The 27,483-nt window shown below is 39.0% G+C and overlaps 1 protein-coding gene and 1 pseudogene across 1 annotated transcript in view; one reads left to right on the forward strand and one right to left on the reverse strand.

Annotated features, from left to right (window-relative positions):
* Window positions 1–3,549: 3,549 nt before the first annotated feature.
* Window positions 3,550–10,460, reverse strand: LOC101972651 (uncharacterized protein C2orf78 pseudogene; annotated as a pseudogene).
* Window positions 10,459–27,483, forward strand: part of LOC110597832 (uncharacterized) — a 74,184-nt gene continuing 57,159 nt past the window's right edge. Inside the window, exons 1-6 of the mRNA XM_078027903.1 lie at window positions 10,459–10,558; window positions 15,931–16,311; window positions 16,901–16,968; window positions 17,953–18,028; window positions 21,894–22,022; window positions 23,161–23,252. Coding sequence (XP_077884029.1) covers window positions 10,459–10,558; window positions 15,931–16,311; window positions 16,901–16,968; window positions 17,953–17,991 — 588 coding nt within the window. The 3' untranslated portion in view covers window positions 17,992–18,028; window positions 21,894–22,022; window positions 23,161–23,252. The remainder of the gene's footprint in view (window positions 10,559–15,930; window positions 16,312–16,900; window positions 16,969–17,952; window positions 18,029–21,893; window positions 22,023–23,160; window positions 23,253–27,483) is intronic.

Consider the following 27,483-nt stretch of genomic DNA (forward strand, 5'->3'; position numbering starts at 1 on the left):
AGCCAATGCTCCTTTTCAGGACATGGCCTCACCAAGAGGAGAAATTACTGGGAGGAACAATAGACACAAAGGACAAACCTACAGTTGGGTAACAGCCAGAACATCTTAGAAACAAAGCCACCAAGTTCTTAATACTTCAAGAAGGAGGAGAGGAGAAGGAGAGCAGAGGGAGAATGGGGAGGGACAGAACTGGAGGGGAGAAGAGGAGGTGGAGGAAGGAGAGGTGGAAGTTGCCGTTCCATCACATAAGAAACTCTGTCCTCAACCATACTTTCACAAAGAAAATAAATTTTGCATAAAAATGCATAGCAAGAAAGAAGGAAACCAAATCCCACATAAAGGTATTCTAAGAAAAAGGAGAATAGCATCCTCTCAAACAACGAAAACAAGTTAGAAAAGAACCCACCAAGCAAATCAGATGGTAGCCATCTCTCACAAAACTAGCTAAAAGACAGTATACCAAACAATGCAAAATAGGACAGAACCAGAGAGGAGAATAGGGAATTATATCATGGATACATCTTTCTGTTTGGGGTGGTGAAAAGTTTTGGATTTGGATAGTGGTTAATGCTTGAACTACACTGTGCATCTACTTAATGCTATAGCATGGTTGAAATGATGAGATTTATGTTCCACAAAAGAAAAAAAAAGAACAACATGAATGGAAATTAGATGATATGGTAGAAAACAAAGGAAGACGGAACTAAAAGGGAACACAGTGAATGAACATAATAGATAATGTCTAAAAAGAAGAAAGAATTTTTTAAAAAAATCAAACATAATTAAAAATATCCCAGAGACCTGGTAAATATGAAAAGCAAGAAATCCAGGCAAATTTTAGAAAGAATGCAAATACACATACACGTACAAATTAATATGTCATAAAGGTGACATTTCAAATCAGTAGGACAAGTTATTCAAGAAATTGTGATAACTACATTTTGGGGTTAAATAATATCTCTGGATGGGTCCAAAAATTGGAAAAAGGTGATGTCTCCTTTGGGAAGAGTGTTGAAGATGGTGGCTGGAAAATTGGAGTGAATGGGTAGATTTCCATTGAGTACACTTTTTGCATCTTTGTAATTGTTCTATTGTGAATATATTACTTTCAAATTTTGAATGCCAGAGTTCAAATCCCACGTTTGCAGTTAAATGGTAGTTATTACTCTTGAGCAAATTATTGACATTATGTATTAAATGTCAAGGGGGGAAGAATAACTTTGAGCCAAAAATTCTCAATCAATGTAAATTACAAGTAAAGACAATCCAGTGCCCACCAGGGATGTGTGGATAAACAAATATGGTATATCCATACAATATTATAATAGGCAGTCTTAACTGGGGAGGAAGGACTCACAGTTTACAACATGGATGATCCTTGAAAACAGTCTTCCAAGCGAAAGAAGCCCAATATAAGAGGTCACATATTGTATGATTCCTTTTATATGCAATGTCCAGAAAGGGCAAAACCAGAATTAGAGAGTGGCGATGGTTACACAACCTCGTGAAAGTACTTAACGCCCCTGAACTGAAAGTTTTTAATGATGAATTTTACTTTAAGAAATAATTTTAAAATAATAATAATTTTTGATGGTCATGGTTGGCTGCCTTCATCATCTTCTTGCCCCACTCCATTTCTTTCCTATCCTCCCGCTGGATCCCTCACCCTCTCTCAGGGCAGTTTCGCCCCAGGACTGTCACTTTGCAGAGACTGCACAGATCAGCCAACCCTTGGGCTGCGGCAGACTGCTCCGTGCGCATGCGCACTCTGCTCGCATTGGGTGGAGATGGACGCCAAGAACTGATTTATTTTCTCCTGAGCTTCGGTTGATGGCAATGGTCCCTGAAGGTGGCACGCGCCAGAATCAATGGAGGAGAACTTGGCAGGACTCTCAGTTCAGTATTTATTCCCCTTTCAATTGTGATCTCTCTCCTCTACCCTCTACCCCACCTCTCTAGGCGGTGCTCCGAAAGCCAGGTTGGCTGCCTGCAGGGCAGGACAGGTTGGCTTACCAACACTGAGGACTCCAGGACACAGGCCTCAGATTGAGGCTTTGCTTCTCTGCATACAATTTGATCCTAGAGCAGTAGATCATTAGTAAAGTGTCACTGAGTGATACTGGCCTTGTGTGTGAAGGTTAATTGAAGTAGTGCCTCTCTGCTGCCCTGGTGCCTGAGTGTTGAGTCAATGGTGATGTATTCCAGACCATGTTCTGGGTGGGCGTCATGCTGCTGCAGTTCACTTGACCAAGTCCCATGTTATTGGCTGCCCTCAAGGAAATTGTGAACCCTTTGGACACCCCTGATAGATTCCCTCATGTTTTGTATTCACCTTTCCCAGCTGAGATCTTAAGTGACACAAATTTGCTAGAGATATGCCCTGAATTTTATTTTGTAAAATTCCTTTCAGGTAGGTCATAAGACCTAGGCCATTCTCCGTGAGAGAGTTTTTTTGTTTGATTTTTGATCAACCTGAACCTGTCTCCTATCATTTTCAACTTGATTGACATTTTATCATTTTTAACCCTAGTTTCAAACATTGTGTCATTTGAAAGCCATTTTGCCAATTCCTCATTATTCCGGTAAGTCCATACATGTCTCTTATTTTTTGCCTTCCTAGTGCTGGATCATATGCCTTCCTCTTTTCCCCCATTCCTAGCTTTATCCCTGTTATCCTGGCCAACTTTCTTCTCATGCAGGCTGTGATCCCCACCTCTACCAAACAAAACCACACTTAACAGCCATTCCAGTGCAAAAGTCCTGTTTATTATCAGTCAGTTCCACTACATTTCTTTATTCAACTGTATTAAGTTTTAAAAGTATATTGGGATGACACATATTTATACCTCTATTAGGAAAAATGTTTGTAGCCAAGTGGTAACACAAAGACTCTATTTTATCAATAAATTCTATTAAACTTCTTCATTAAATTCTGTTAAATTGTATTAAATGTATTAGAATGAATAAATTTGTGCTTACATATCTACATATTTATAAAAATTTATATCTACATATGTGTCGAAAACTATGTAATGCCTAACCATATCAGAAAGTCTCTTTATTACTTATCTCACAAACTATAGTAATACATATCTTTATTCAACTATCTTAAGTCTTAAAATTCTATTAGTGTATAACTCTGTATCTATGTACCCCTCTCTATGTATGTGGAAACCTATTTGGTATTCAAATGGTACCATAAAGAATCTCAATTACTTACCTATTAATCAATCCTATAGCATTTCTGTATTCAACTATATTACATTTTGAACTGTGTCTAAATGAATAATAATTTTGTATCTATCTCTCTATGTGTATATGTGCAACACTATTTGGTAGTGTTGTAGTACCCAAAGGCCTCTTTTTTTTTACTACCAAATCTCAGTGGTACCAGAAGACCTCTTTAATATGTGCTACTGAATTATATTACATTTCTTTATTTAATTTTATTAAACTTTGAAAGCATCTGAAAATAAATAAATGAGCATCTATCTATATACATGTGGAAAATTATTTGGTCCCTAAGTGGCACCACTGATCTTTGCAGCTCTTACATTTTGTAGCCATAGTAGCGAGAAGTCTCCATCTCTCTTTCCCTCTCAATGAAACACTGCACTCTCCCCAAAGCAGTGTACTTGGCAGCATTCTCACGCTCTTGTTGAGCCTTCTTCTTCATGGCTTCCCTCTCTGGCCTCTGCTGTTTGGTGATGGGAGTTGATACTACTTGCCCAGGAACATTAGGTTTCCTCCATGGAATTGGTTGTAAGGCAAAGTCTTGGAGTAGATATTGGTTTTGAGGCTTGGGAAGTAGTGACTGGGGCTTGGTCCCAACAGTGGGAAGGGGTTGCCGCTGGAGACATGTGCAAGATGATGTTTTGTAGGGTGCAGGCCCAGAAGCAGCAGACTGAGGGGCACTAGGCTGGGTAGAAGAGGTCAAACCAGACTGGGTTGCACTAGTTAAAATTGGCTGAGCTGGCTTGGCAGGACGCATCCAAGATGGGTTGGCAGTAGCTGGTTGGGATTGGTTGACTGCCATGGGTTGAGCTGAGCTAGCGGGACCAGGCTGGGCAGGATAAGCCACAGTAGGTCTCCGTGAGGTCAGAGACTGTGGCCTCCGGTTGATTACTGGTCAAGGTAGAGGTTTCTCCTGGGTCAGAAAAGGCAAAGGTACCAATTTAACCTTCCCAGGTGGTGGAGGCTCATAAATTGCTGAAGAGGGACTCTCTCTTTCAGCACTGATATCTGGGTTCTGGGCTTTGACTTGTGTTTTCTCAGGAGCCTTAACTGCCAGCCATGGTTTCATAGCTGGGCATGGACGGAGGTCTTGGGTATTGCCTGAGTTTCCCGGGGCTCGGGAGGAAGAGACCCCAGTGTTCTTATCATTCTTCTTCCCCAGTGCGTGGAAAACCTGCACGGACTCCAGCATGTGCATGCCAGGACAGCTCCGAGGCTTTTTAAAGGTCTCTTTGCAAAGCTCAGGTTGGTTCCTCTTCTGCTTCATCTTGGACAAGGTTGGCTTCTCTTCTGCCTTGACTTTGTTATCTGGCTGCTTCCTCTCCTTGGCTTTCCTGGAGTTGGTTTCTCTGGTCCTCTTAGCCTTGCTGTTCCTGCTGGATGCAGATTTCTGAGCTTTGCTGTTAGAGTGCTTGGCTGTGGGCACAGGGGCCTACTACTGTCTGCATCCCTGTGAGCAACTTCAGCTCCTAATTCATACTCTAGGACCCTTGGCTGCATTTTGGCCTGAGGAGTTCCTTCAGGACACTCTGAGGCTTTATGTTTTTCCTCACTGGATCACTAGGACCCTTTATGGCACTTGTGATTTCCTGCCCCTGATTCACCATGATGGCTCTGGTGTCTTTGCATTTTGTTATTGTGGGACTTTCAAGTTGGTTAAAGTCTTTCAAGGAACTGAAAAGCTCAGGAAGGTGGATATCTCCCAGAAGTACAGTGAGGTCTGCAAAACCACTGCTAAATTCAATCCCATTTTCAAGTGTGCCTTGGTCCTCAAGACTCAGGCTTTTTCTTTCTAGATAGATATTTTCAGAATGTGGCTTCTCCTCTTGGTCCAGAGGACCAATGGAGGCCAGAAGCTGGTGGATTTCAGGGATGTCCTAAAGGCAGTAGTGGAGGATCCTGGTTCTCCATGGCAACTGGTAGGCATCTAGCGGCTCTGGGACCATAGTGTTAATCTCACACAAATTCTTAATCTCTGTTTGTTCCTGGCTTTGATTTGGGGGCAATGCCAAGAAATCAGTAGAACTCTGGACTGGAGTTTTTATGGAAATGTCCCCAAGTTCAGATTGTGAGTTTCTCTCAATTATTTCGCTTTTTCTGTTTTTGCAGCCATATGGGATTTCTGGCGGTGGTGGCAGACAAAATGTCTGACTTGGAGGTTGCAATCCCAAGGAAGCCTCCATCCCTAGGGAAGTTTCCATCCCGGCAAAGGAATCAAGGACGATGGTAAGTAGGATGCTCCCCCCTTCCCAGCTCCACACCTTTCAGGGGAACCACCAACTGTGGAGAAAGCATTTCTATTAGCTCTTTTTAAGGACCACAGACAGGTATCTGTTAAGAGTTCCATGTTAGTTACAGGTGATCCCTTGTAGCCTTAGTTTTGGTCTGGTCCATCACCATGACAGCATATGTTTCTGGTACAGCACTTGTCTCCTCTGTGGGAAATACAGAAAAACTGTTTTATGAAGTCTTTCAATCTCATATAGGGGCCTCTCAATTCTCTTTACACTCCCCAGAATGTAAGAACACTTAACACCATGACCTAGGAGAGGGTTGAGCTGTTGCTCATGAAATCAATGTGAAAGGTCAGTGGTTTTGGACTCCTGCTTTGGATAGCATCTCTACATACAGAAGTTAAATCCTGCAGTCAGTTTAGGAACAATTAAACTGTCACACCCTGATATGTGTTGATGTAGTTTTCTAAGAGACCAAAGTAAAATTAGGGAAGTAAATTTGTAGGTGGTGGTATAGATGGACTGAAGTGCAAAAATAGTGAACAGTGGCTTCCTTCTGTGTGCTCCTAGAGGTCTCTTAATAGCATGGAAGGCCATTAATGCTTTCCTGCATGCTTATCTTACAAGTCTGAAAATGAGGACTGCTGAACAAGGTTTTTTGTTAAAATCTCAAGACTAAAATTCTGGGGATCTGGGGATCACAGCGGAACACTGGACCATCCTTTCGAATGGTAATCTCACCCCTTCCCCTTCTTGCTGTTTGTACTCACCTTGAAAATGTGTTCCTTCTATACTTTGAGTGGACACAGAGTAGTAGATCACAGGTGTAGGGACTGATGGTAGGACATCTGTGGGCTGAACTTCCTTCAGCACTGTCACCATTTCTGGTTGAGGGGCAGTGGCACTACTTCCTGCATATGGCACAGAGCCATAGGATTGCAGGCAGGAGCCATGTTCTCTAGAGAGCAGAGTCCCCAGAGTGTTTTGATCATAGTAGTAGATCTGGCTTCCTTCTTGGTGGGGTAATGAGAGGCTATGTCCCTGATTTGGAATCTGAGTTAGTGTCACCTGGACAAGCCTAGCAGATAGTGGTGGATACCCAGGGACCATGATATTGGATTCAGAAGTTTTTCCATACTGGGATGTCATAGACAGGGAATAATCTGCTGTGTTCTCGTCAGTGACAGTCAGATTAAAGTCCCCGTGTGTAGATGAGCTCTTTTCAGCACTTCCTGGCATGTACCACTCAGAAATACTTGGGTAGGAGGCAGGTGCCATGGGAATCTGGTTCTGGCCAGTAACCCCAGACACCATGGATGTGCTCGCATGTTGATAAAGGTAGGCACTGCCCATGAGTGGCTGGAAGGAGGTGTCACAGGTTGAGGGCAGTAACCATGCTGAAGTGGCAGCTGGAGCAGAGGCTCTGGAGAAGTTGCAGACACTTCCTGTCAGGGAAGCTTCATTGGTCACCACAGGAAGAGAGAGCTGCAGAGAATGTGCAGTTCTATGTAAAAAATAATTTTGGAAATTTTCTGTAGGAAGAAGAGGGTGGTGAAATATTGATGAGACAGGCAGATATTCGAGGAACAATGTCATCTTAATATTGTAGTAGTCAGGAAGGCCCTCATACTAATAATCATTGAGATACCCCAAATAACTCCATTTAGGATAGCTGAAAGTACTCTTCTGATTTCCTGCTTTTTCTCTCAAATTATGCACAGAAATCCCAAGTGGTCTGCTTCACACATTGTTCCCTAAAAGCATCCTTCTACCTGTCCAACCTTTCCTTTGAGCCTGCACTAGTATTGACTCATGAATTTGCCCTAGAACGGAAGCATTTTTAAACTCATAGAAAACCCCAACATTACCACTTAGCAAATGAGTACACCAAGGGTCAGGGAAGTAAGATCAACTTGTTCAAAATCAGCAACAGATTATGGAAACCTACTCCCTGGCCAGGACTCTTGTTCCAAAGACCAAAGTCTGGAGAAACAGAAGTTTGTTTTTTCTCTGTTCATAGTAAAGTGCACTTTGCTTGAACACTTTGCTTGTGTAGGTCACATGAGATCTTCTAGAGCTCAGTTTTACCATCCAAATGATAATTTAAGTGTCATTCTTTTCCCTCTTCAAGCCTATGTGCTGATGCTACATGAAAATGACTACCTGAAAGTAAGTTTCTCAAGAAATGATTCTTGAAAAAAATTGAAACTTTCTGAGCTTCAGGTTACTCATCTTTAGTGTTGTTATAACAACACCAACAGTGATAATTCATGGATGAATAAAAGTGACATATTACATAAGATTCATATGGGTGTTGGGTTTGTGGCTCAGCATTAGACCACTTGCATAGCACATGCGAGGCCCTGGGTTCAATCCTCAGCACCACGTAAAAATAAATGAAATAAAGGTATTGGGTAGAATTACAACTAATAAATAAATATTACAAAAAAGTTTCATATTGGGAGAGATACTGTATGATCTGGAAAGATAGAAGCAAAAATAGAAAATAGCACAGAACTAAAAGGAATGACTAGATAGTAATAAACTTGTGGATATGTAGAAAAAAGGGAGTGCATAGCAAATTTGCTAAGAAATGAAGGTCTGTTACCATGCATACAATATTAGGAAAGTGAATGTGTCTCTTGGATTTTAGTGAATACTGTTAATCAAAACACAGGCCACTATTGGACATGATTTTAGTTAATTTTCCATCAGTACATATAGACAGAGAATCTATATCCAAAAAAAAATTTATAATAAGCCTCAAAATTAGGTAAAAGTTTACAGATGAGTAGCCACGTGGAAAAGCGAAAACCGAAGCCAAAACCCACTATGAATCTGGACATGGTGTGGTGGGCCTCTGGTCCCAGCACTTGGGAGCCTGAGGCAGTGGGATTGCAGGAAACCAGGAATTCAAAGTCACTCTGGGCAATTCATCAAGATCCTATCTGAGAAACCAAATAAATTGTGCTGGAGATATAGCTTGTTGTGGCATGCTTTCCTATAATGCATGAGACCCTGTGTTCAATCTTCAGAACTGGAAAGAAGAGAAGAAAGGAAGAAAGAAAGATTGAATGAGAGGAAGGAACGAAGGAACAAGGAGCAAGGCAGGGAGGAAAAGAGAGAGAGAAATGGAGGGAGTGAGGGAAAGAATAAGGGAAGGAGGACAGAACTAAGGAAGCAAGAAATTTTGTACATACTAGAGAAAAAACAGTAAGTGTAAAGTAATTTCATTACTGTGCTTGTTTACCTTCCTCTAACGATTACCCACACCAAATAAAAGACATTAATTTCACTAGGTAGATATTTCAATTAATATAAACACATTCTCTGATAGTCATTTCAGTTATAAAATAACAGAAAAAATGCTTTAACAAAATCATGGAAGCCTAGTGTATAATCAAATTTAAAGGTAAATCTTGTCCTTGTAGTCTGAGAAAACCATCACCACTATAATAAAAAAAGAAAATTAAAACAAATTTTGTCTTTTATTCTGACAATTTCTTCTCCCTTTATATTGATACAAAATTAAAACAAAAATGTTTGAGCTACCCTACTCCCCAGCCCCAAACAATTATTTGAAATGCAGATAAAACAAAAAGTCTTTACATAATTACTTAAATAAACTTGGAATTAGGGTGTGAGCTTGAATTTTTATTCTTATATAGTTGTTTCTTTTGATTATTAGATTTAGAAATCATCAATGACTATCTGTATATAGTCTGTTTTAGAAAGAAAACGCTTGTAAAGATGAAAAACAGCTCCGCCTTACAGATTATATCACAAAAAGGAATATGTCCTTCTGATGCAGGTTTGAACAAAACAATTTTTAGAAATCCCTGAGTTTAAAAATCAGAACAAAATAGGACATGGAAAATGCTTATCCCCAGCTCTGTCTAGAACCACTTTCCTTAGCATGTTTGGAGGAAGAGTCATTTTTTTTGGTATATTATTTTTTTGTATATATATTTTTTGTATAATATTATTATTATTTGCTAACAATTCATTCAACAAGTATGTATTGAATACAGCCATTTTAGCATAGATATGTTTTAAAAGAACTCTTCAAGGAAGAGTCATTTTTAAAACATACTTCTTAAATGTTCATGTTCAAAGAGTCAAAGTCATCTGTGTTTAAAGGGGCCACAAAAAAAACACCAAACATCCAAATGTGACTTTCCTCATAAACTGCTTTCCCCAGTGATAAATTCTAACCTTAGTTTCCTTGCTAGTCCATGAACCCCAACATTCTCTAAAATAGCCTCACTTAAGATTTCACTCTATACTCTCTGCGTCGATTTAAAATCTTTGCTTCTCTTTCACATCCGTCTCAACCAACCTCTTTTTTCTTGAGAACATCATGCTCTTCATCTCTTTTATTCTGACATTTTCTTCTCCCTCTTATATTTTCTTCTCCAGAGAGTTCCTGTTGCTTGGTCCCTAACAGTCACAAAATTGCTTCCCGAGAACATCTGCCTTCTTACAGCCCTGCCCTCCTGCTCCTCTCTCCCTATTTCTCTTTTCACCTAGTTGAAACAGAAAACTCCCAAATATGTGAATGTCCCTTTTTTTAATAGCACAGTCAAAATTTGAAATACTGAATTGGAATTCTTGGTAGAGTGATACTGTTACAGAGCAAACCTCTTGGATTCTACCCCACCTAGGATTTCTCTCTTTCGGTTGAAACAAACACACCCCCAAAATCTGATTTCCCTCTATAAAAACATGCCCCTCAAGACTCAATATTAGAGAAGAAAGGGACCAGTGTGTTATCTTCATGCAGCAGATGAGGAAACAGATTTTGTGAGAGAGTACAAGATGGTTCACAGTTCCATACCTAGAATATGTCAAAGTCAAAAGTGAAATTAGGTATCCAGATTTCTAGTTCCATCTGTTCCCCTATTATTCTAAGCTCTTCAGACTCTATTAGTAAATTTAGGCAGGGAAAAGTCTAATGAAAAACTTTCAAAAGTTTTTTTTCTTACCTGACATGGTCAGAGAAGAGGTCATATCAATTGCAGATACAAAGGATGAGGAGACCACCCCAGAGGATGTGTGGGCGGCTGAGGCTAGAGAATGCGTGTTTCCCAGTATGGAGTTCACTGGTCACTGTTTACTGGCCACTGGCCACTCTGATGACTGGTTACTGGTCACTGGTCACTTGCGATGATCCAAATTTGTTTACAACTGCATGGCAAGCCTAAGATTCTAGCAGGTGGCAGTATGTTTGGTGGAAGAATTATGTCACAAAACTGGCCGTTTAAAGGTATGAAGTAGCCAATGGGGTGGTCAGACTCCCAAAGAGAAGGTGGGATTGGGTGGGGAAAATGACAAGAGAGTTGATTGGGTGGAGAAGGTGACAGGAGAGGTATAATAGAAGCTAAATGGCTCTCTGAACTGGTGAAACCCTGCAAGAGGCACATGGTAGACCCATTTTCACTATACTTTTGTTTTCTGGGAATTATTTCATTGTCCTATCTTTTTTTAATATTTATTTTTTAGTTGGACACAATAGTTTTTTAATTTTTATGTGGTTCTGAGTATCATATGTAGGGGCTCGAATGTTCTAGGCAAGTGGTCTACCGCTGCGCCACAACACAAGCTCTCATTGTTCTTTCTTAATGTTGATTAAAAATTATTCATATGCTATATATTATGTTTCACATCATAGTAGGTCTTAGTGTGTATTTAGTAGTGTGAACATAATAGTATGTATATAATAATTTTATACTACCTGTACAGTTAATATCCATGGATATGGAAGAAAGAGACATGTAGAGTAAGTAAGTGTAGTTGTTCTGGAACCATAGAAGTTGATCTGAGTAGTAAACTTACTGCTACTTTTAAGGATGAAAGAAAGAGATTCAAAAGCTTTTATTGGGCTGGGGTGGTGGCTCAGTAGTACAACACTTGCCTAGCATATGTGAGACACTGGATTTAATTCTCAGGATCACATATAAATAAAGGAATAAAATAAATGTCCATCAACAACTAAAAATTTTTTTTAAAAAAAAGAGCTTTTTTTAGTCTTAGATACATGTAAAACTTTTATTTTATTCTTTTATTTTTATGTGGTACTGAGGATCAAACCCTGTGCCTCACACATGCTAGGTGATCCCACTATCAATGAGTCACAACCTCAGCACTAAAGAGCCCTTTCGTAGCTAAAGAGTATGGTAACATTCTTTGAGTACACCCTGTAGTGAGTAATGTGGTCAAGGTTCTCTTTTAGTTTCTCCTTGAATCCTACTGTCTTTGGGCTGGGATGGGCCAGGTGGGACTTGTAACTCTTCTGCTCTCCTTCACCCACCCCTCTTCATTGTAGACATTCTTTCATGGACAAGCTTTGATTTTGCATTCATATACTCATCAATATTACCTTCTTCCAACTTCCATAAGAGGGCTCTTCTTTTCTGTGACCTGATTCTTTGAAAAATATACTCTGAACAATGGAAGCAAACACTCAAGAGGTGGAAGACCCAGCTCTCCATAAAATTTCCCTGTTCTATAATTTGGTTGTAATTCTTTCAGCCATAATTTCCTGTGGACAGCTCCCTGGGTCACGTGGACATCCTGCCATCAGGCTCTTTCATTTGTAAGAGGCACTGAGGATCCTTTCTGTCTTTTTATGTAAGTGAATCCAGTGTGGCAGTTACTGTGACTTCCTCTCCCATGCAAACAGCCACTGTAGAATCTTGGGCTACTCACATTCTTTGTCTGGCATGCTTGGGTGGAAGGCCAGGAGAATCCTTAGAAGACAACATTAGGAGAATAGAAGGAAAGTGAGGGTAAATAAAAAAGAGGTTAACATTAATTTTTTTGTAAGAAACATGTCAGCACTCTTTGGTCTCATTTTGTGCCAGTTAAGTAGACGATGTAAGTTTTTATGGGAGAGTCCTGGGACTTTAAACCAGGGGCAATTTACCATTGTTTCACATCCTCAGCACTTTTCAGTTTTCATTTTGAGACAGTCTTGCTAAGTTGATTAAGGCCTTGCTATGTTGCTGTGGCTGCTCTTGAACTTGCGAGCCTCGTGAGTTTCTGGTATTACAGGTTGTGCCGCAGTGCCTATAATATAAATTTAAAAATATGTAATAGACACTTAAAATATATATATTTTATATATATATATAGCTACAAGGTCCAGAAACTGCCATGAATTCTATATAATGAACATAAAAATTTTAAATATTATTTTGTTTTATATCATATCATCTCATTTTTTCACTCATTAGTGTGTAAACTATAGAGAGCTTTTAAAGGCTCTGGATTTTCAACTCACTTGGAATCCAATATTGGAAGATATATTGCATGTTTTTCTTATGTTTGAAGCATCATGTATTAATGTGACCTAATGTATTTGTGGAGGAAATTAAGGAAATGCATGTGGAAATAGCATTTTTGTAAGCTATACTATGCACTCAGGATTAAATGTGCTGGTATTCAGCCCAACATGACCTAGATTACTTTTGCTTTTGACCCCTGTAAAGTGCTTATTTTACTAACTTCTCCTGTAAGTGGAATGAAGTATGTCAGGCCTATGTTGCTAATGATTTATATTTATATATGGACTGAGCTGGTTTGGGGGAGTAAATCAATCTATGGATTTAATCATTTTCCTTGGTGGTAATCTTTTATGGAAGCCTGGATGGATCTCTCTGGGTACTCCTCTAGATCCAGTGAGTAGATAGTGTGCAACTCAAGATATCAGAGCCCAGAGGAAGACAAGCTAATATAAAGGATAAATACTCATATATAAAACTCATAATAAAGATAAAATATTGCATTAATAGGTGTATTTTCCCATCTCTTCCACTGCTTATTATGAAATATGATTTTTTTATGGTTGTATGTGGGATAATTCTTACTTTAGAAGGAATTGTGGAAGGTTTACAATGTAAATATATAGCTGGAACTATGTAAAGTTTTTCAAGGTTCTTTTTATTGTATTTAGCTCAGTTTCATACTTTAGATAACTTACTTTTGTAAAACTGGTATGTAAGATGAGACTAAGAACATATAATAAGTATCTGCAAGCCTGATCATGCCCTGTGTTCTTATAGAATTCAGGGAATCCTTAGGTACTACAGGTTAAAGTGGTAGGTGTGAGACTGGTTGTTATGTGGTATATTACTTAGCTTTCTGTTACTGAATAAAAAAAAAACCTGACATAATCACCTTATAAAGAGAAAGGATTTATTTGGGTTCACAGCTTTGGAGGTTTCAGTTCATAGTCAGTTGGCTGTGTTGCGTTTGGGCTTGTGGCAAAGCAGCACATCATGGAAGGGAGTGCATGGTGGAACAAGCTGCTTACCTCATGATGGGGATGGAAAGGAGAGAGAAGGGTGGGGAAGAGGAGGTATTGTACCCCATTGTCCCCTTGAAGCCTAGGTCCTCGATGACCAAAAGATCTCCTACTAGACACCCCCCTTTTTCCAGTGCTGGGGGTGAATCCAGGATCACTCTGAGCTATCACCAGCTACTCTTTTAAAATCTTATTTTGAGACAGCGTCTGTCTCCCCACCTCTTAAATGTTTCACCATTTCCCACTAGTGCCAAGCTGGAGACTAAGCTTTTAGGTACATTCCAGATCAAACTTTATAGCATATGGTAAGATGATTTCTGAGAGCAATAGAATTTGTACATCCTAAAATATTCAGGTCCAATATACACTTATAGTTAGCTAAATGCTGTTTTCCTCTCCTGGTCTCCAGGCCTGATAAATATTTTCTCTTCATAATTCAATTGTAGCTTGTAGTCTCAGCATCATCATAAACTCTAAAACAAGGCTAAAATGTGGTCAGAAGTACTAAAGAGCTTTAGTCCAACACTCTGGAACTTAGCTTCAAGTCCTTCCCTGACCTAAACCCTCAGTTTTTATATTGAGGGTATTGTCCCAGGGACAATCCCATTCCTGCATTTTGTGCTGATCACAATAGCTGAGACTCATCTTGGGCACATACCTTGTATCCCTGATGCCCTTCCATGTTTTCTCCATATTCTCTTTTTGGTATTCTTAAAAACTTGAAATCTTTTAGCCTCTATATGGTACGTAGGAGCTACCAGATACTGTCACATTTTTTTTAGTGTCAGCTACTTACCTGTAGCTGCAAATATCCCTTCCTCCTGTCTCTATTTTCCATTCTAGTGTACTAGGTATTCGTGAATACATTCTTTTACCCCTTGTTGGAACCACCCCTCTCCAAGGCCTACTCTTTGCCAGTTCCCATACTTCCTGGAGACTCTATCTTGCCTAGGTCTGGATTTTGTTGTGTCAACTATAATTGAGTTTGTTGTTGCCCTACTTCTGTCTTTTTGAAAACTTAAAATGTAAGACCAACATTCCTATCCTAATTTCTGAGAAAATTGTGCCATATTTTATCCTTTTTATAACAGTTGTACCATTTATTCATTCTAGCCTACTGATATGGACCCAGTTTAAATTATGGGTGGAATTTCAGAATTGTAAATGCTTGTAAGTTGAAAATTGGTTGGAATATGACAGTTCCCCAAATATTAAAGCTAATGTGGTCTTTTTGCCCACTCCTTCACTCATTCAATCATTTAATAACTGACTTTTCTGACCATCAGTTTACCCAACTCAGAAATTGTGAAGGTTAATAACAGTACATGTAAGGTGCTTAAAAACATTAGAAAGAAAAAAGTAAAATTTACTTTTAAATACTATAACTATCATGATTATCTATGGTTTAATCTTTTTTCTGTCTTGAAACACACTGTTCTTTGCTCTTCTACTTGTAGTTGAATTCAGAGTTTTCCTAACATGTTGAGTCCTGATGCCTGATAAGTATGTGCACATATTGCACTGAGCTGCACTATTAAGTCTCTCAGTTTTGGTTTGTTTTTGGTATTTGCTAAAACATAAGAGTTACCTACTTTAGCATGTTATGAAATAGTAACCCAGTAAAAGTCTGTCTATGAATAGGAGTGTAGGTTGACACAATTTTGGTAGATCAATTAAGCAGTATCCTTCTAAATTTTAAGTTGTGTATCCTTAATTTTAGAATTTTTTCTAGGTATTTCTATTTCTAGATATAGTTGTACATATGTGTAAGGATATTGCATTGCATGGTCTGTAACAGAAGACCAAAACCTAAAACAAAAGTTTGTAATAACTAGAGATCCTTCAACATGGGACCGGTGAAATAAACGCTGTTACTTTCAGTTATGTTACTTATAGTCCATGCAATGCTCTATGGTCATTAAAAAACTTGGGTCTAAGTATAAATGGAGAAAAATCAATATTTTAGCACATGGTAGAGAACGTATCCTAAGCTTTTCTAATGTAAGTAGAGGATACACAGATATGTGAAAGTAGATATTTCTATAAGATACACAAAATGTAAATGTAAACACTGGGTCACATCTCAAAGAATACAGTAGGAACTGGGTGCAGAGGGACCTAATTTTTTATTGCAGGTCCTGTACCATTTGAACTCAGTGCTCACAGAAACTCACAAACCTGCGCTACAGGCCTCCGGCCATAGATGGCGCTGTCGCTGCCAAAGTCCTGTTTGTCAATCTAGCGACTCAGCAAACCAGCCCGTGATTCCATCACGAGGGGCGGTGGCGCAGGCGCAGTGGCAACACGCCTGGCACTGTGTGGGTAGGTGCCAGGGAGGCTCTTCCTACCCGGTATCTTGTTCTGGCACCCAGGAGCTGACTGAAGTCTTTGACCCTTTGACCCGCTGGCATTGGGTGGACGTCCTCTCAGCGCCCACCTTAATCAATGGCGTCATGGCCGCAGTGGCTGGGGCCGGGCACCCGACTTTTCTGGACGTCTCTCAGCAAAGAGGAAAGATGGAAACCGCATCGCGAAAAGGTAATATGCCCTGGGTGCTGGGGATGGCCCTTCTGGCTCTTAGCTTCTGGGCGTGGGCTCCATGTCTTGTATCTTAGCCTCTCACTGTCGCTGCCAGGAGCTTGGCACACGCACCAAGCTGGGATTAGAGACTTTGACCCTGCCTGTGCCACTCACAGAAGCTGAAAGAAGCTGTAGAAGTCTGTGAATTCGCCCACCCTTTTAAAAGGGGAAGGCTCTATCCATTGCTCCTTGGGTCTACTAGTACTTTGAGGCGGGACTTGGTGTTGGGGATGCTCCTTGATCATCCAAATGGAACCCCCTCCTCAATTGAACCACAGAATATATGAGTAAAAAGATTTCAATTTGAGCCTGGGGGGCGGTGGAGCAGGCCTGTAATCCCAGTGGCTCTGGAGGCTGAGAGAAGAGAATGTGGAGAGGTGCCAAGGAATTCAGTGAGAGTTCAAAATAAGGCTTGGGATATGGCAGAGGGCCCCTCAGTTCAATCCCTGTACCAAATAAATAAATAAAATAAGAAAATAAATTTGAATGAATTTCTCAGTACCTGGAGTAAGACCAGTCTTGTAAAGTTCTTTTCCATTATTTTCAGGAATCACCGAAGGCAAACTGGAGCTTCCTAACAAGTGTCACCTGAGAGATCTTCCTGTAATCCAGATGGTTAGTGTTGAGACTCTGTTCATATTTGCAGTGAACCGGTTTACACCTTGAAAGCTTCCTTCCTCCTTTCCAAGTTTACATTAAGTCCCTTTCATTTGATCTCCTGAATATCTTTTGAATCAGCTAGCTTTTGAATCTCCTTCAACATCATAATGCAGGTCTTGCCTGACCTATGGCATAGGAGTCCAGTGGTGTCCATAGATCTATTCTTTTCATTCTTCCAGTATGTTTTTTGCAGAAATCTTTTAAATAGGTCATTACAAAAAATTGAAATGGAAATGGAACTGGAAGAAGTTCATAGTTCTCATAGACATCAGAGTAAAGGATTATTTTGAGGATAAAAGGAATCTCCTTACATGGTCTATAGGGTCCTGTATGGTCTGGAATCCTCTCTGCCTCTCCAGCCCCATTTCTTGCTTCTCTTGACTTTCTGTGCTTCAGATATATTGAATTAACTATACTTAATTTTAACTTGTACTATAGAAGTGAGTACAAATATTACTTTTCAGGGTTGACTCCTAGTATTTTCAAGAGAAGTTCACAGTCCCTTTTCTTTGGAAGAGTTTTCAAACATAAAGTTTAAGTTCTCTACCGACTGAATTTGATACTATCAGATGTATGAAGATGAAAACATCATGTTTAGTGAAAGAATTGAATTTAAACTATTGTCCTGTATTTGTTTTAATAACACCTCAGTATTTGATGCTGGTATTAGCTTTTGTCAGGGATGCAGAAGTTCTGACCATCTGATTTTAGATATTGCTTTTTTCTGGAAACCTTTGTTCTGTTGCCTTGGATCTGTTTTCCAGATGGGCAAATGGGAAGAAGGGTTACTATCAGGCAGGAATGAATAAGTGGCAGAATGAGAAGCAGAGAATAGGGACATGCTCTGTGGGCTATGACTGTGGTATTCCAGAAGCCTTTATTCTGTTCAGGGAGACAAGGCTAACATACAGTTTGACTAACCAAAAACATATCCACTAGGTGGAAAGACCACCTCCCAGTTGGACAGAGGATGCCTGAGACTGGATTCATTGCTTTCAAAGTTCCTTTGCAAAAGGTAAGCAAAAGTTAATTCTGTATTCTTTCAGAAATCTAAATTCACCATAGAATACTGGTTTTGCTTTCTTTTCCTTTTCCAAATTAATATAGAATTTTAATATACATAGCTACATATGTAAATTTTAACACTAGACGAAAATTCATTCAAAACAAATTGTTCACTACAATGTTGTTAAAAAAAACTTTCCTTGTAATTTACTCATCATAAACATAGGTTCCTTTTTGCAGTATGGGTTAAAATCCCTGGTATCCTCCCTTCCAGGTGGGAATCTGAAGGCAAGGAGTGCCCTTTTTCTCTTTGGTAGCTGTGTAGGCCACATGGCCATCAAAGAGTCGAGTTGTTGTGGCCATCAGAGGAATAACATGGACTTCTCAGAGTGAGGGTATAATGAAGCTGTGACACTTTGTGGTGAGGAGCTTTTTTTCTGGGAGATTTTTTGGGGATGTAGCTCCTTATAATCATGCTACAATTGGCCTCTGTAAGTTATGAGATGACATTGACTCTGCCTTCTCCACCCAACTTCCTGTAGGTTTTACACATATGCAAATAATGGAACCCTTATTTATAGCTGTTTCTGGGACTTATGAGTCAAGTCATGCATCCATATGGTCTACGTTCCACAAAGCCAGAGCTGGGGGTTTGGGAGGAGAGCTTTTGTATTCAGGCAACATGACTTCATTGTTTATGTTCCTAGCCACGTTCCTAGAATAGAAACAAAAAAGCCTTTTTGGCTCTTCTTATCTCTCAGAGCCATGCCATGGAAAGATTATTCTATACAGTGTTATTATTTATGAAATTACAGGTATTTGGGTTGAATTTGAATAATTACAGCATGTTGTCCAGGATTCACAGCTTTTGCAACTTTCTACACAGTGTCATAGCTTTTTGTTGTCTGCTTATACCTGTGACCCTGTGTGCCAGAGCTTGATACACCACTATATTTAGAAGCATGGCTAGCTGTAGCCAGACTGGAAACATGGAGTAGGTTCTTCAACAGTGCCTTTCCTTTGAATGCATGCCCTGTGGAATTCAGCCAAATTACTTATTTTCACAAATAATATTAAGAACCAGCTTCCACTGTTTTCTACAGTGTTTTTTAAAATTTATCTATTTATTCTAATTTGTTATACATAACAGCAGAATGCATTTCAAATCATAGTACACATATAGAGCACAATTTTTCATGTCTCTGGTTGTACACAAAGTGGAATCACACCATTCGTGTCTTCATACATGTACTTAGGGTAATAATGTCCATCTCATTCCAACATCTTTCCTAACCCCTGCCCCTTACCTCTCCCTCCCTCCCCTTTGCCCTATCTAAACTTCCTCCATTCCTCTCATTCACCCCATTATAGATCAGCACCCACATATCAGAGAAAACATTTGGCCTTTGGTTTTTTGGGATTGGCTTACTTCACTTAGGATGGTATTCTCCAACCCCATCCATTTACCTGCACATGCCATGATTGTATTCACTTTTAATGCTTTGTAATACTCCATTGTGAATATATACCACCGTTTCTTCGTTTCTTTATGCATTCATCTACTGAGGGACACCTCAGTTGGTTCCATAGTCTAGCTATTGTGAATTGAGCTGCTATAAACCTTGATGTGGCTGCATCACTAGAGTATACTGATTTTAAATCCTTTGGGTATAAACAAAGTATGGGATTGCTGGGTGAAATGGTGCTTCCATTTCCAATTTTCTGAGGAATCTCCATACTGCTTTCCATAGTGGTTGCACCAATTTGCAGTCCAATCAGCAATGTATGAGTGTACCTTTTTCACCACATCTTCTCCAACATTTTTTGTAGCCTGTATTCTTGATGATTGCCATTCTGACAGGAGTGAGATCAAATCTTCGTTTTGATTTGCATTTCTCTAATTGCTAGAGATTTTGAACACTTTTTCATATATTTGATGATCAATTGTATTTCTTCATTTGTGAAGTGTTTGTTCAACTCCTTAGCCCTTTTATTGACTGGATTATTTGTTTTTTGTTTTGTTTTGTTTTTGTTTTTGGTGTTCAGTGTTTTGAGTTCTTTATATTTCTTAGAGGTTAATCCTTTTTCTGAGGTACATGTGGTAAAGATTTTCTCCCAATCTGTAGGTTCTATCCTCATGTTATTAATTGTTTTCTTTTGCTGAGAAGAAGCCTTTCAATTTGAATCCATCCCATTTATTGGTTCTTGTTTTACTTCTTGTGTTCTAGGAGTCTCGGATTTGTTTTTTTCTTTTTCTTTCTTTTTTTTTTTTTTTTTTGATGTTAAGTTTTTTGAGTTCTTTAGATATCCTAGAGATTGGTGCTCTGATTTGCCTGTGGTAAAAATTTGCTGCCATTCTGTAGGCTCTCTCTTCACCTCACTGATTGTTTCATTGTTTCTTTTGCTGAGAAGAAGCTTTTCAGTTTGCATCCATCTCATATATTGATTCTTGATTTTCATTTCTTGCACTATAGATGTCTGGTAAAGGAAGTCAGGGCCAAATCCTACATGATAAAGATTTGGTCTTTTTTTTTTCTATTAGGTGCAGAGATTTTGGTTTAATTCTTAAGTCCTTGATCCACTTTGAGTTGAGTTTTGTGCATGGTGAGAGAGAGAGCGGCTTAATTTCATTTTGCTGCATATGGATTTCCAGTTTTCCCAGCACCGTTTGTTGAAGAGGCTATCTTTTTCTCCAGTGTATCTTTTTGGTGCCTTTCTCTCTTACGAGATACTGTATTTATGTGGGTATGTCTGTGTGTCCTCTATTCTGTACCTTTGGTCTACAAGTCTATTTTGGTGCCAATACTTTGCAATGTTTGTTACTTTTGCTTCCTGCTTCACTCTTCTTGGTAAGGATTGCTTTGCCTATTTTGGCTCTCCTACTTCTCTTTAGTTGATAACCAAAGGACTTAAAAACAGCATACTACAGGGACACTCGCCACATCAGTGTTTGTAGCAGCACAATTCACAATAGCTAAAATGTGGAACCAATCTAGATGCCCTTCAATAGATGAATGGATAAAAAATCTGTGGCATTTAGACACAATATTACTGAGCAATAAAAGAGAATAAAATTATGGCATTTGCAGGTAAATGGGTGGATTAGTGAAGTTAACTAATGCAAAAAAACAAATGCCAAATATTTTCTCTGATATAAAGAGGCTGATTCATACTTGTGTGGCGACGGGGAGCATGAGAGGAATAGACGAACTCAAGATAGAGCAGAGAGTTGGGAGGGGAACAGAGCGGGCATGGGATTAGAAAACATGGTGGAGTGTGATGGACATCATTATCCAAAGTACTTTCATGAAGACACAAATTGGTGTGAATGTAGTTTGTATACAACCAGAGATATGAAAACTTGTGCCCTATGTGTGTGTAATAAGAATTGTAGTGCATTCCGCTGTCATATATAAATAAAAATAATAACAAAATAAAAAAGAAAAAGTTAACTTAAAAAAAGATTTCTTATACAACATGGCAAGTACATGGTTCAGGCTTTCTTTCTTCTTTTTTTGAGGAGCTGAATTTTTAATTTAATTTGAAATATTTTAATTGATACATAACTGTACATATTTATGGTGTACAGGGTGATATTTCAATATATATGTATACTCACAATGTATAACAGTCAAGATAATTGACGTATATATTACATTTCAAATATATATCTTTGTTTTAGAGAACATTCAAAATCCTATTAAGGAGTCATTTTGAAATATGCAGTTCATGGTTGTCAAACTCAGTTTCCCTACTCTATAAAACATTAGTTTTCTCCCCCAACAGCACCCCTTTACCTGTAAACCATCCTCTCTCCAAACTTCTCTCCCCAACTTTTTCCAGCCTCTGCCAATCACTCTTTTACTCTCTCTTAGGACAATCAACTCTTTGAGCTTCTACATACACATGAGAACATATAGAAATATTTGCGCCTGTGTGAAATGAAACCCTTTGGTTACCTGGCTACAGCATACCAATGTCCTGATTTTTCTTCTAGTTCAGTGGTAAGTTTTTTGTTTTTTATTCGTATTCTTTACTTCTTAATGTTGGAATACACCAGGGGTTAGACCTTTGCCATTTTCTCCTTTTCAGCTGCATTAAGTGATTTTTATCTAATGCCATGGCTATTCCCTAATGACTCCCAGATTAATTTTCAAGCCCTAAATTACACTGTGAAATTCAATTTTCTGTTCAACCTCTTGAACCCAACATGGGCAAAATAGAACTCAAGTCCATGCTTCTCCAAACCTTCCTCCAGTTTGCCTCATTTCTATCTCAGAATTCACCTACTTGTTCAAGAGAAGAAAATCTAGGAGTCATGTTTTACTTTTCACATTTCTTCCTCCTTATATACAAGTCATCAATAAATCCTAATTTCTCTATCTTCAAAACAGAGACTGAATGCAAAATGTAACCACTTGTCTGTCATCTGTGAGACTAGCCTAAGACTCTTGCCTGGAATATAGTAATAACCTATTTGGTCTCCCTGCTTTTCCCTCAACCCTCTTCTTTCCTACCTTTCTATTATAGCTTCATATTTCATACAGGGAAGCCAAATTGTACCACTCTACTTCTCAATCTCACTAGTGGCCTCATTTACATATCCGTACTAGGCTAAATGGACCTTTTGTAAAATAGTCTCTGCCTTTCTCCCCTAGTTCTTATGACTCTTTTTTATTTACTTTTTTATGAGAGAGAGAGAGAGAGAGAAAAATTTTTTTAATATTTATTTTTCAGTTTTCGGTGGACACAACATCTTTATTTTATTTTTATGTAGTGCTGAGGATGGAACCCAGTGTCCCTCGCATGCCAGGCAAGCGCGTTACCACTTGAGCCACATCCCCAGCCCCAACTCTTTTTTTCTTAATCAGTATGCTACATCCTCACCAGCCTCTGCTATTCCTAAACATGCCACAGAAGTTAACATTCAGGGCCTTTTCACTGCCTTAACCTCTCTGCAGAATGTTCTTTCCTAGTGGCATGGCTTATATGCTTAGGAGATTCTCTTCCTATTTTGCCTCTTTAGACAGACCTTCCCTAACCACCTTATTTATAGTAGCAACCACCTCCACATTCTGCCCCAATCTCTGCTTTTTCTTCTTAGCACCTGATGTTACATATTGTTTATAATGTTTTGGTCAGTCTTCTTCACAGGGATGTAAACTCCATAAAAGCAGGTACATTTTATGGGATACAGCTGTATAACCAGCACACTGAAGAATACCTGGCACATGGTAAGGAATCCAATACATATTAATTCAGTCTATCAGTGGATGAATGGAATTTCTGTTATCCAATAACATAGTTTTTGTTTGAATGAATAGGATATTAAAGAAAGTTAAGGATGTGCCCATAAAAACAAAGATGAATTCAGATTCATTCCTCTTAAATGATTCAATTTTTTTTTAAGACTAGGAGTGTTATTCAGTAGTAGTAAAGAAAAAATTTAGTTTTTGAAATACTATTTCAGTTGTTGGTGGGGTTTATTTCTTTACTAATTTTTATTCATTTACTGTGCAGAGAATTGAACCTAGTGCCTCACATATGCAAGGCAAGCTCTCTGCCACTGAGATACAACCCCAGTGATTCAAAATGTATATTTTAAACAAGAGAGTTTACTTTATATGAAATTCATAAAAAGCCTCAGTATTACTATTGAATGGAAAGTTGCACTTAGTGTATTTAGGCCTGAACATTTAAAAAGCAGATGTGTACATACATATATACACACAAATACAATAGTTTTATTAAACCCTTCAGTATAAACAGAAGCATCTTGATTATCCCCCTATTCTTTCCCCTTTCTTCCCAAAACAAATTTTTACCAGGAGGCCATCAGCTACTCAAGGCTTTAGAGTCCTATCTGTTGTGTCTTTTCAGTTTGGTACTGCTGTGCCTGTTCATAAGAAAACATGGCAATATCTACATTGGTTTCACAGAGGCAGCAAAGTATTCTGCATGAGTATGTCTGTGAATTTTCTACCACTATGCAGCTGATAGTTTACAAAAATATGGAAAATCCCACCACGAAACAGATATCTTTCTTCGTGTATAATTTGCTAGAAGGCAGAGCATGGTTAGGAGGTCAGTTTTCACTAGTGAGCTGAAAAATCTAAATTATGAAATATAGGTAGCCACACCAAGGCCCTCCTGAGCCATGGACAGAAGGCTGTTCTGAGTACTCCTGGAACTCAGATGGCAGTCTGTTAATGAAATGAATAGGGAAACACAAGTTGAGCCACTTGGCTTCTCTAGAATTGAGGAAGGATTTTAAGCCAGCATGTTCCGTTTGAATGTCAACATTCATTTAACTTTTATCAGGGTGGCTGTGCTCTCTGATAAGGGGACAGCTGTGATCATAGCACAGAAGAATTATGAATATTACTTCCTATGAAGTAGGAAGTAATATTCATAATATTACTTTCAAGAATATTATGAATATAATATTCAAGACTTTCAAGCCCAGTAACCCTTCTGAGAAGAAATGTTCTCAATACCAGTTCCATTTCTTCCCCCAAAGAGAGCTCATGTTTATTATCCTTTCTTCTGGACTTTTCCTGCACCAGAAAAGGAAGCAGCAAAGCTTAATAGAGAAGGGCAATAGACTAAATTTAAACTATTGTATTACTTACTACTAGAGGTTTTTCTAGGATTTGGAGGTCAATATATGTTCCTTTCTCAAATGGTTTGTACGTGCACAGTCAGCCAACCATGGTTGTCAAGTAATGATAAAATTGTTCATAGCTAGATCTTGCTGCTGAAAATGGAGTCTGATTTTGCCTTTTGAACCAACTCAGTTTTTTTTGCAGCAAACTTTCACGATACCTGTGCATAATATATCAGAGCTGGTTCAGTATACTGGTACCCAGGCTGAGGAATGCAGAGTCAAAGATCCCAAGAGGAAATAGTACTAAAGGGCGGTCATAATTTACATAGTGTCACATACCTTCTCATAGAAATCCCAAATGAAGTGCAATAAGAAAGTGCTGCTACTTTCTAATGATATTGCAGTAGTGGACAGCCATCCTACATAGTGAATCAGTTTAGATACAGAGTTCATGAATCCACCCAAGGTTGTCTCTAGAGGACTGCTTGTCACAGGTTTCATGCAAATGTCCACAGAAAGCCACAGCAGCCAGTTTTGAAGGGGCTCTTTCAGACTGTGAAGAACACTGCACTTGAAAATAGTATGAAAATGCTATTTTATTTTTTATTGTATGTTTTCCTTCTCTCCAGAGTGATTGGACGCTTTTTGTGGACATGTACTCTGTGCCTTACGTATATTTTATATTCCTAGGGCCTACCAAAAGTATGTGCTCTAACCTTGATGATATAGGTAATGGCTAGATCTTTCTACTAAATTTAGAATTTTCCTTCATTTATTTAGCCACTGTTTCTTTGTTTTCTACTCCAATCCTTCCCTAGAGTTAGTCATCTGTAGGCCAATTCTCTCACATGGTTTCCTCAATATTTAGGTCACATTTTCTTCATAAAACTTTCCCTCTAAACCCCCCTCATGGTCATGAAAAGCTGGGGAACTGATAAGAGATGCACTGCATCTCCCACAAAGCCTCTTGCAAATCTAAAACCTCCCCAAGTTGCCTCATTGGTAAACTGTATTGTGGAGGTGGTGAAAGGAAGCAGCAGGAATGAGCAGAGTGGGCGTTCACAGTAGAGAGGGATGCATCCACAAGTGCTTGGAGTGCCCTTCTTAAAAGCATTCAAGCCCAAACTGCCATTCCCAGGCAAAATCACCTAAGGTTGTAGGTCTTTCATATGAAATAGCCAGGATACTGTTGGTCCTTGCTGGTCAGGCAACAACCCAAGGAGACCAGAGCCTTAAATAGCCTCGTGCTCAGTGGGTGGTGTAGAGGACACACAGCAGCTGCTCCTATCAGAGTTCCATGCTCAAAATTCCAAAACCCACCACATCCAAGACCCTTTACCTCCTTTCCTGGCGGCATGCCCACTAACACCAATCTGCCAATTATACTCCCAAAGATTTATGACCAGGGGTGAGAAGCTGGTGAGCAAGGCTAGAATCAACTCCTGCAAAATCTGGCCAAAGATGAGCAAGCTCTGTAGCACCCTAGCTTTTAAAGGAAAATAGAACCAGAAGAAAGTGGACCCCAGTAGTTAAAAGAAAGCTTTGACCAAGCTGAATTTTTTTTTTTTTTTTTTTTTTGCTTTTAAGTAGATGTTTCCCAAGACATATCACCTCCATTACACTCACATAAACTCATATTCCAAGAGGGATTGCTGATTCAAGTAAAATAGCGACTTAAACTAATCAGGGATTGAAACCCAGGACACTGTATTTCTTTTCAGCTTGTTTAATTTTCTACACAAAATTTGTATGGTGAGGTATTACGGAGGGAATAACTTATTGTTAAGAAGAGAATGTAAAACTGTAAGAATACCTATAAGATGTTTTGAAAGTGTTATGGTGAATTAAGACAGAAGAGTCCAGATACCTAAGGAATTCTCAGGAAGCAGATTTATTAATTGCAGGGTTCAGAGGTAGCTCGTGCCTAAGTATTCTTCCTCTGGAAAAAAAAAAGATAGAAATTCCTTTAATTTTCTACCCAGTGGGAGTAAGGTGGGGTGGGGTAGGAGGTTCAAATACCAATGGAGTTTCATTCTGTCCTCTAGACAGATACAGGTTTCACAAGTTTTTACCAAGAAAACATAAAAATCATTTTTTAATAAAAAGCTTTCAGACTACTCTGTCACAACTTTTGTTTTTAAACCTGGAATTTTCCAAAAAAAAAAATGAGGAAAATACTAACCTCAATATCCTCTGCAGATATCCTGCTGATCTGACAAAGAGAAGCTTAATTATGGCAAGGGTCTTCTGGGTAGGAGTCACTGACCTGCTAAAATAGTGCAAATACCATGGGTTCACAAAGACTTGTAAGAAAGTTCCTGCCCCTGAAACCAGGACAAGGTATTTATATACTCAAGTGCAAATAGATTGCCACATTCTACTTGTAGGTATGCACAATGTTTGAATATGTACACACATTTTTTCCAGTAAGGTTCAGCAGGCCGGCCACAGGAGACTTTGTATGTCACCACCTTGAAAATTTATGCTTTGTTTTAAAGCTTAACTCTAAGGACACTTTCTGAAAATTTATTTGAGAGCTCCTTGGGAGGTTGTTCTATGGTAACTTGTTTGTCAAAGTATAACTTAAAGATCCAGCTCAGGTGTTACCAGATCCAGTGCCTTTTTTCTGCCAAACATAATTGTGTATATATCTCTTGGAGTTATATTTCCACCCCCATCCAGAAGACCCTTGCCATAATTAAGCTTCACTAAAGTGACTGTGTGGTCATTGGCTTTTAAGATGAGTGATAGCACATTGTAGGTCACCTTCCCATCCTCAATAAACACTAACATGCCTACCAATGCAAGGCTTCACTATTTAACTTATGGATCCCTTGCAGAAGAAATTGGGAAGATAG

This window comes from Ictidomys tridecemlineatus, chromosome 12, assembly GCF_052094955.1.
Source record: "Ictidomys tridecemlineatus isolate mIctTri1 chromosome 12, mIctTri1.hap1, whole genome shotgun sequence".
Classification (NCBI taxonomy): Eukaryota; Metazoa; Chordata; class Mammalia; order Rodentia; family Sciuridae; genus Ictidomys; species Ictidomys tridecemlineatus.